Source organism: Apis dorsata, unplaced genomic scaffold, assembly GCF_000469605.1.
Source record: "Apis dorsata unplaced genomic scaffold, Apis dorsata 1.3 scaffold_1177, whole genome shotgun sequence".
Classification (NCBI taxonomy): domain Eukaryota; kingdom Metazoa; phylum Arthropoda; class Insecta; order Hymenoptera; family Apidae; genus Apis; species Apis dorsata.
The window spans coordinates 8,800-20,203 of NW_006264274.1; the positions used below are offsets into that span (position 1 = coordinate 8,800).

The 11,404-nt window shown below is 17.1% G+C and overlaps 1 protein-coding gene across 1 annotated transcript; it reads right to left on the bottom strand.

Moving 5' to 3' along the window:
• Positions 1 to 592: 592 nt before the first annotated feature.
• Positions 593 to 9,057, bottom strand: LOC102676988 (synaptogyrin; the record flags this gene model as incomplete). The annotated part of the gene is made up of 9 exons (XM_006624902.2): positions 593 to 613; positions 807 to 1,062; positions 1,312 to 1,459; positions 3,716 to 3,942; positions 6,791 to 6,904; positions 7,894 to 8,125; positions 8,260 to 8,350; positions 8,518 to 8,685; positions 9,027 to 9,057. Coding segments are annotated over 8 exons (1,242 nt in total), but the record flags the coding sequence as incomplete, so codon positions are not given.
• Between the last annotated feature and the right edge of the window lie 2,347 nt (positions 9,058 to 11,404).

Below are 11,404 nucleotides of genomic sequence, written 5' to 3' on the forward strand. Positions count from 1 at the left end.
ATATTCACACATGTATACGTACATACTCATATACAGGATGTTAATATATTCATTGTCAATAATAATATATTCGATAGAAATAAAATATTCAAGAATCAATTTTAAAAACCAAAATAAACACAAAAATTAATATATAAAAATATCAGTTAATATTTCTTTATCATAAATTATAAGCAATTGAAGTTTGTACAATGAAGTGAGATGAAAAAAACAATGAGATTGTTCTGTCTTCTTTACATTGCCATCACATTTTATTTTTACCTTATTTCATTTATTACGAATTTAAATTGCTTAAAATTTAATAAATGATCTCAATCAACATTTTTATATAAATTTTGGTCTTTCGAAAATCGATTCTTCAAAAAATATATATCTTATGAATATATTAATATCTTATATTTACATACATACATGTTCTCTTTCTTGCTTTTTTTTTTCTCTTTATTTCTGTTTTTCTTTTCTAATTTTTTTATTTTTCCTATTTACTCATCTTTTCTTTTTCTTTCATTCACTATGTTATATTATTATAACTTACTCTATCGACATTGCTCAATCATTATAGATTTTTTATAGAGCTTTTGTCTTCTTTTCTTATTGTTTTTTTACGTTGTGTCTAAAAAGATAACATGCAATAAAAAATTATTTCTTGTTATGTTAGGTAAAAAAAATTTACAACTTTAAATATTAATATTATTAAAAATTAGTCTTTCTTTATAAAATATATTAATTAATTTAACAATAATTTCGTAATATTATCAATATAAAATATTGATTTGAATTAAAAAATAATATAAATTTTACTTTACCGATAGTGATAAATTATATTCAGAGTTAATAAGCTGGAGCTCGAAAATCGGGCATCCGTTGTTGTTGTTGTTGTTGTTGTTGTTGTTGTTGTTGTTGTTGTTGTTGACCAAAAGGCGGTTCTTGGTAACCAGTATCAGTCGCATCAGGATAACTTGTATATCCTGTTCCACCAACAGGATCTGCTTCATAACTTGGTGCAAATGCAGCATCAGTTCCTTGTTTGAATCTTTGAAACGCGAACCATGCACAGGCAGCCTATTACATGTATATAAATATTAAATTAAGAATAAATAATATTTTTGTAATTCTGTAATTTATTGTAATCTTTTATTTTTATATAATTAAATTTTTGTATTGTATAAATATCAAAATATTTCTATGATTTAAAAATTATTAATTTTATAAATATTTGAATTTAATTAATATTTCGAAAATTTATTTATATCATTACATTGATTTATTAAGTTAAAAATTTAATAAAATAAAAGTATTTGATTAATTTACCCAAGTAAAAATGGAGAAAAAGGAAAAAGCGATAGCGCTTTGAACGTTGTTCACTCCATAATTATCTTTCGGTGTTTCTGATTTATTCCAAGCATTGGTTAAGTAACAAAATCCAATAAAATAAAGGAATGCCCAAAAACCAGAGAATCTAAACATTAAAATATAATGCTTTAATTATTTCAATATTTTATAATACAAATTTCCTATTAAATCATTAAATAACTTTTGATTTTAAATGAGATTTTATCGAGATTTTTTTTATTAGAGATTGAATATTATTAATTTAATATATTTTTTTATAAATATTTAGTGATGATTTATAAGAATATGATTTATAATAATATAATTTATTATAATAAACGATAAAACTAAAATTAGCCATTTATTTTTAAAGTGATATAAGTCCAATTTTAAAATTAACTAAGACTAAGTTAATTATGAATAACTTCTTTTATAAATAATAGAATTAATATTGTATATCTTTATAAATTCAAAATTCAAAATTTAATTTAAATATTATTATAAAAATATTTTTTTTTTAATGATATAAGTTCATTTGTAAAAAACAATAATTAAAACAACTTTTTAATCATGTTAATTATTAATTATTACAAATTCTTTATGTATCACCATTAAAGTCTTTATAGTTTGATGAGATTTAAAAGTAATGAATTTTATAACATTTATTTTAATACAAAAATTATAGGAAAAAATTCATAATTTAAAGTAAGTCCTGCTTTTAGAAAAAGAAAGATTAAAAAATTTAACAAAATAATTATATTTTACAGAACTTCAAAAAAAATCTATAACAAAAAATATAACAATACTATCGTTTTATTCTTTCTTACTCGTTATGAATTTCACGAGGTTAAAAAAAAAAATAAAAAAAATTGAAATATGAATAAAACTATTATTACTTATCTTAATAAAATATTTTATTTTTTATAGTTATTTATTATAAATTCTTATATAATATAACTAAAAATATTTCTTAATAAAATCAATTTTACGTTTATATGTCTTCATTTTAATTATTTTTTATATTAAAAAAATATATTTCAAAAAAGTTTATTTCAATTAAAATATAAATTATATATTAATATTAATTTATTTATATTTATAATTTATAATTAAATATTAATTATTTATATTTTAATTTAATATTTATATTTTAATATAAATTATATAAATTGATTATGTTTTTGAAAATTTGTTAAATAAGTCCATTTGTAGCTAAAAAAAACTGTTTTATTTTTTTTATTATTATATAAAATTTAACATGTTTATAATTTAAAAATATTATCCGAATTTATTAATGTCAATATCAATATTTTTCAGTTAATTCAAATAATAATAATTCAATAAACTCTTAAATATCTAAATATATGAATAATTATATCACTTTCAAAAAAATAATTCGTATATATATATATATATAATTTGCGTTATAATTAATAAGTAAATTATATATATATATATAATATAAAATATAAATAAAATATAAAAACAAAAAGATATCAATAATTATCCTATTTCCTTAAATTACATTTTTTTATTTATAAATTCATTTATAATTATTTATCATTAAAATTTTTCATCTCATTTAATAATAATATTTTTTTTTAATATAACAAAACAAAAATAAATTGATATATAAATCATTTTAAAATTTCATTGTAAAAATATTTATTCGTATTTTTATATATCATACAATTAATATGAATTTTCTTATGAATGAGTCATTACTGAATATATTTTATTTACAATTAAAAAATATCGAAAAAAAAATATATAAAATCCTATAAGTAATTTAAATAATAAATATCAATCCATGCAATTTTAAAAAGAATTAAAATTTTTAATTTTTATTAAAAAAATTATGATACGAAAATAAAAGTTAAAATTATATTACAAATAATTATTATAAATACATATATGTAGAATATTTTATTTTAATCTTCGAATGCAATTATTTCCTAAATTATAAGTCATTTTAAAAAATTTTTTATATTATTTTTCAAGAAAAAAATCTAATTGTATCAAATTATGTAATATGCAAGAAATTTCAAGATGAGTTTGAATGAATTCAGGAAATGGATTCATCTAAAAGAGATTTGTAATATCATATATAATGATATTACAAATTCCATCATATCATATATAATGATATTCTTTTGTAAAACAATACAAGTTCTATTTGAAGATAAAATAAGGTTGTTTCATCTAAATCTACAATATAATTTTTATTTATTTTGATCTCTAGAATTTGAAAAAAATTTTCTACTTTTTCCTCTTCAAAAAATCTCATGAATATATTCTATACATATATTCTGTATATACATATATACAATTTAGTTTTAACAATTTTAGAAATTTGTTATAGTTTAAAATAAGAAATACATACCCTAAATCAAGTAAGACAAAATGTTTTCTAGTCTTAACAGAAGACATCTGTTCAAAGAGATATTCGCCAGCAAGGAATCCGATACTGGCGAGGAAGGCAAGCACTCCAATTCCTATTCCATAATTGCAAGCATTATGATCTTCATTATAAAGACATACCTCTTTTCCGCCTTCCTTTTTTATGTATCCTTTGTTGCTTATGCATCCGAATACAATTATTGCGAAGAGCTAAAAAATTAAAATTAAAATTAAATAAATTTAATTTAATAATTATATATTTAATTTAATAAATAATAATTTAAATAATTAAATAATTTTTATAGTCTAATTTAAATTATTTTTAATATAAAAATAAAAATTATATTGTATTTTTTATATATATTTAAATATACTATATAATATGATATACAAGTTGATTCTATAATTATAATGATAAAGCATTAAATTGCATAATATTTTCCTCTATAATTTTTTTCTAATTTTATTTGGAATAGAGTTATTTAGAATAGTTTAATTACTAGAATTACTACAATTACTAATCTTATATGCATTTATTGTTATATATATTTTTATATATGTTTTTTATTATTATACTTTTTATTTTTATATATTTTTATATATGTCCTTAAAATTTTTTAAATTTATTAATTTTATTTATAGAATAATTAATAGAANTTTATTTTTTATTAAATATCTATTAAATATCATTTTTTTCAATTTATTAATATATGATATGTAAATAAAAAAAAGAAAAGAATTTATTTTGAAATAATTCATATATGCAAAAAAAGAAAAGAAAAAATAGAAAATAACTTATAAATTAGAACTTACAAATTAGAATCAAAAAATTATAAATTATAAAACAAACTATTTATTTTTAAATAATAAATAACTTATTCATGATTATTGTTTATGATGAAATAATTTATTATCCAATTAATTTATGGATTGATTTTCATTTACTTTTGATATTATCAATTATAGTATTTATAATTAATATATAATTTTATAATTAATATTATTTTTTTATAATAATTATAATAATTATTATAATTTTATAATAATTATTAACTAAAATTATTTAATATATTTGAACTCTTTTTTTATTTATTTTTTAAATTATAATTTATATGCATCATATAATACTTTTATCATACTTTATTACATATTTATGATTGAATTCTTCAAAAATTAATCGATTATTTATACATCAATATATTTAACAAATAATATAAAATCGATACCAATATAGAAATTAAAAATCCTATTTAATTAAATATTTAAATTATCTCAATATTATAAGAAATTATAAGAAAATTTCTTTTTTGTATTCAAATTAAAATTTTCGCATTAAAACTAATCTTTCATTTGATTTTCCATGAAATACTTGTTTTTTTTTTTTTTTTTATGTACTGTTAATAAAATCGAATTTAGTTTCGATTTCGTTTGGATCTGTCTTAAGATAGCAATAAGTTAAGAAAATCGCAAAAAAAAGCATCATAATTACAAAACTAAATAATTAAAAAAAAAAATTTTTATTTATCTATTTCTTTTATTACAATCGCAATATGAAATATTTTTTAAATTATTTTATAAAAATAATAAAAATTATATAATTATAAATTATATAATAATTTATAAAAATATTTCATAAATTAATTATTATTTCATAATTTATTAAAAAACTTCAAATAAAGCTAAATTGAAAATTAAATTAATAATTAATAATAATAAATTTTAATTAAAATAAAAAAATTTTTGAGATTTTAATTAAATAAAAATAAACAAACATAAAGAAATACAATATAATATAATATGAAAGTAAATAAAATAGCACTTTAATAATTATATACATAAGGATTAAAATAATATATATTCTTACATTATTTTTAATAAAATTTATAATTTCAAGTTATTTAATGACATTAAAATTTTGAATTGCTAATTTTTTAATTTTTCAATTTAGCTTAAATTTTTATTTTTAATTTACCTAACAATATTTACAATTTTTAATTAAAGATTAAAAAAATTAATTAAGACTCTAATTTTATTTTAATTTTTATTTTAATTCTACTAATAAGAACTTTGTAAACTGGATAATATATTATAAAAATAATGAAATTTCTTAAATTAATAAAAGAATTTATTTCTCATTAAATTATTAAATAATATAATTTATTTTCTAAATATTATAAAAATTATATTTGAAAAATAAATATAAAATTATAACTATATACTTTTTTTTAAAGTAAGTTACTTTTTTTTATAAGTTACAAAGATTAAAATTATATAATTATTAATTATTTTTGTTATGACATATCAATTGACATAATTTTTCTCTCTTCTTTATATTTTAAGTCATAATTATAAACTTAAAAATTTATATATATTTATTATTTTTAAATTCAATCTGTATTTATTTATGAATTAATTACTTAAATCCATCAAACTATCTATTTTTTTGGTCACTTTTGTATTATTAATTTTTTTCCAAGTTTCACTAAAATTGTTCGGAGAGAACTTCATTTTATATCTACATTGTTTGTTCGTACTAATATTGATATCTTACTTCGTTACTTATTTACTTACATTCGTTGTCACTATTCTTCTTGTCACTCAAACTTTTCATATCTATATCTAAATAAATCCATCTCTAAATATATTTTCTAATATGTCTTATAAGTGATTAGTATTTTTTTTTTTAATTCTAAATTGCTTCAAAAATCATATAACATTTTCATGACTTAAACCTAAAATTTATCTTATGATAATTATGATGAAAGATTTTATTTGAATTATTTATTAATTTTTCATCTGATGATGATAAATGACAGAAAAATTAAAGTAAAATATATTCAAAAATCATTAAAAAATTATATGGAGTTATATATTCTTTCTATGGGGTCTATCACAGGAATTTGCGAAAAATCAATAAAACCCCATCGTGTCAAACTGGTGGGGGTGGTTTACTCTTTAAAATCAATGTTCGTCGCATAAAATCGATATATGTTTTAATTTAAAAAAACATCAATAGAAATAAAAAACGAAGTATTATATATTCAAGGAAAAAACTTACCAAACATATAGCTTTTAGAATAACTTGAGGCCTTTGAATGAAGGCAATAGGATCGAAAGGGGCTCCTGCCTTTCCTCCACCGTACGCTCCACCGTCCATCTTATTGCGACTGAGCTGAAATTTGAAAGCTCGAAGCTAATGGAAGCGCGCATGCGCTGAGAGAAAATTCTCTTTTCTACCTCCACTACTCAATTTTTTAGGGTGGATCCTTTCACAAGAGCGCTTCGGGTGGATGGAACGTAAATTAATCGAGAATTCGATCCTTTTCGATTGAATCGCAAAATTTAATTCAATCACAAAATTATTCATTTAATTTAATTAATATGAATTTACATTAATATATATATTAGCACAGTTATATACATAAATTATATTATTAAGTTTTCATTTAATTCTTAATAATCATTAAGTATAAAATTGATAAAAATTGATAAAAAACTGGAATAGAATTTTTTATAGAAATAATTGCAAAACACAAAGATTAAAATTTATACAAATTTATTTACAATAAGTAATACACTTAATATAATACCATTTATTACTATTAAAATTATTTATTATTTAATGAAAATAATAATCGATTTGAAAAACAGCATCAATTGAGAATTTGATATGCTTAATAAAATATGATAATAAAATCGATTATCTTTTTTTTAATTCAATCTTCATACTTCATTATTAATATTTTCAATTTTTTATTATATATTTATTTTTATTATTTTATTACTTAATATCATTTGAAACTATAAAATACATTAAAATAAAAAAAATTTTTTTATTTTAGAAGCAAATATTAAAAAAAATTTAAAAATAATAAGAAATAATTTGTTGTTTTTTGTAAATTGTGCTTATATCATATTGTTTAAGTTACATATATCTTAAATAATACAAATGTTACTAATCCTAATACACTAATAAAAGTACAAATTTGCTGGATATTATTATGTTTTGGTTTTATCTCTGACTGTAAAAAATAAATTAAAATATTTTTAATTATTACATAAATATCATAGAAAAAAATTACTTTATTAAAATATATATTATCAACTTATATAAAATATTATAAAATATATATATATATATATATGTAACTTAAGACATACCCTTAAAATTAATTCTTCAAGTTCAAAAAGATTTTTCTTTGCTTTTTCTAATTCTGTTAATGTTGCATCAATAGAAATAGGTAATACATTAGAAGCACTCAAACACTTATTAAGATCAACAAAAATATTAATTTTTTCTTTTATCAATCTTAATCGACAATATGCTATAAGAGCTTGTATTAAAGAAAATTGTTGTTCTCCATGTTTAATTATTTGAAGAAAATGTTCAATCCTAAAAAAATAATTTTGTAATTAATCTTTAATTTTTTTAATAAAATTAATTTGATTAATGATTAAGTTAATCATTTTATTGATTTTTGCAAAAAAATAGTTTTTAAAAAATATCATAATAAAATAATTTTCAACCTGTCTTCAACATTTGTTATTACAATATTGGATCTTCTTTTTTCAATATTTAAAATATTTTGTAATTCTTCTGCTTTTTTAGAATTAAGGCCTACATTGAAATTTTAGATTAGATATAGAATATATTTTACAAGTATAATTATAAACATATAATCATAGATAATAAATTTTGAATTTTTTATTTAGAAAAAATGAATGAAACATTTTTTTTTAATTTCATTACTTAACAAAAATATATTAAAAATTTTCAATTTTTACCTAACATAATTAGTTCTTGCACACTGAGTTCATGTAACACATCAGTTGATATATTTCTTTTTTTACATTCTGGTATCAATTCAGATGCATTCAAACCACGTAATAAAGTGGCTGTTTGTTTAGTAAAACCAAAAGGATCGCGATAATTATTCATTGTTTTAAATAATGCTAAAGATAAAAAACTCAAAATATTTTAATATAATAAAAATATAAACATAATTCAAATGTAGAATAATAATAATGTTTTAATTTAATCTTTAAAGAACAGTGAAATTTAATTTTTATATATATTATAATTGAATTTATAAAATTTATAAATTTATAAAGTAAAACTCTTAATTTAAAAGATTTATTAATTTAAGATTTAATATTTTAAGCTAAACTTAACATTATATTAATTACACAATAATAGAATTAAATGGCAGTATTAATTTATTTGATTTTTATTTTTCATTCTTCTTTAAGCAATTCATTATTTAGGGATTATTTATGTTATAATAATTTCTTACCGTAAAAAATGGTTAAAATAAATGAAACTGTTCATAAATCTATCAAATATTTGTAAGTAAATTTTATTCTACTCATTTTATAATTTCCTAGTAAAGAAAAGAAATTTGGTTACATAGTACTAAATTGATATCAAATCTCTATAAAGTTTGGCTATAAAAGTATATCTACCTATTGTTATTATTAATCGATTTTAGTATCAAATCTTATACCAAATTTTGCATCAAAAATAGATTAAGTTATATTTTAATTCATAACCTATCATTTATTTGGCGCTGATTACAAAACAAATTTGTAATCGTGATAGACACTAAAAGAATATTAAATTTTATTAAAAATTTTATTAAAATATTTTATTAAAAATCTTCAAATACAGAATAAATCTTGAGACTTGTGGTAATGTTACAAAAAAATTCTAAATTTTTCTTTTTCAAAATAAAATGATTTAAAATTAAAATATGTAAAAAAATTATTTACAATTTATTTTTTTATTTTCATTTCAATTTTAACATTTAAATCAACGTTAATATATAAATTTTAATTTGATTCTAACTCGATTCAAATTAAAAGCGGTTATGTTTTAGATTTATTTTAATTAGACAAAACTAGATATACATAAACAAAAAATAACAAAAATTTGTTGAGAAAATTATAGACGATTTAATAATGATAAAGATTTTGTTAATTTTATTTGCAACTTATAATCCTTTTATTATTATATAGAAACTACAACTTGAATGCACAAAAAAATTTAATATCAAAATTGTGATTAATAGAAGAAGTATAATAGAATTAAAGAAAAGAAAATAATAAAAATGCATTCATTGCAATAAAAATAAAGATAATTTTTCTGAATTAAAAAAATAAACACAACAAGAAACATAAAGCAGAGTTTTAGTTTTATTTTTAACAAATGAAAATGTAAATATATATTACATAATTTTTTTATATAAAAATTATATAATGCATATGATTTGTTTTATATCTTTAACTTATGAATGTATCTATGTATAATCTATGAATAGTAGTTATTTGAAATCAATATTCATATTTTTGATAGCAAAAAAAATCATTTATTGAATATTTAAAAATTGTATATTAAAAATATGTAAAAATATGTAAAAAGTAGTTCTCAATAAAGATCTGAAACTAAAATCATTTAATAATCAACCAAATATTCAAGTTTTATAAATGAATTTGTAAAAGACAAGCACATATAAATTTTTTATAATGTTAATGTATCAAATGAAACTCAACTCAAATTAAAAATTTTTTTATTTTAAGTTTGTTTTCATAAAGTTTTTAAGTAAATTTTTCAATTTCATGTTATTTCTTTTCCTCAAGATTTTTTCCTGAACTATTCTATTCAAGGAATTGTGTATTCATAGTCTAAATGATGTCATGTCCTCTTTCATATCTTCTTTTTTGCTATAAGCCAATGAATTATTAACATGAGAAAAAAAAATCAGAAAAAAAATTAGTATTAATGAAATATATAGTAATGCTATAATTATAATAAGAAAAATAATTATTTTTGCATAAATATAGAAGTAAAATTAATCATTTGCAGTTAAAAATACTTCATTCAGAAAGGAATTTATTCTATAAATAAAAAGCTCATTATTAAAATATATTGTAACATATTCATGAATAAACATAAAATTTATATTTTAATTTTATTGGTTCAGAAACTTATTATATATCTTTGCAATCTTACATATTCTATGTTTATATATTATTGTCTATAATAAAATATCTATTTAAATATATGAGATTAATACAAATATAATATATATTGAAATATATAAAAAATTAATACAAATATAATACAAATAATAATATAAATATAATAAATATGTTTATATTATTATATATACTATAATAATCTTTTATATATAAAAAATTAAAATAAATCCAACATTATTAATGAAAAGAAATGATAATAATTGTAATTATTTGAAAAAGAGTAAACATAGAAAATTTTTAATAATACAGATCTTGCATTTTTTCATTGTATGATAACAATTGTAATATATTATTGTATATTGTTACATCTAATGCTATCATTATTTTCTTCACATTCAATAATATTTATTACAAATTTCATCCGAATATAAATATCACTATAACAATATAAGTATAATACACATATACTTGATATACTTGAAATGTATCAAAACTTTGTCCTTATGACATAAAAATTATCAATTTTTTTTACTCTTAGAAATTTTACTAATAGAAAATTCTTTTTATTCTTAAGCTAAAATAATCATTATTTTTTAGAATTTTATCTTTTATAATTATTAACAGATCAATTCGTCGTCCAAGATATAAAAATTATTGTGTTCATCTATATATATCTAATATCATATGCTATATT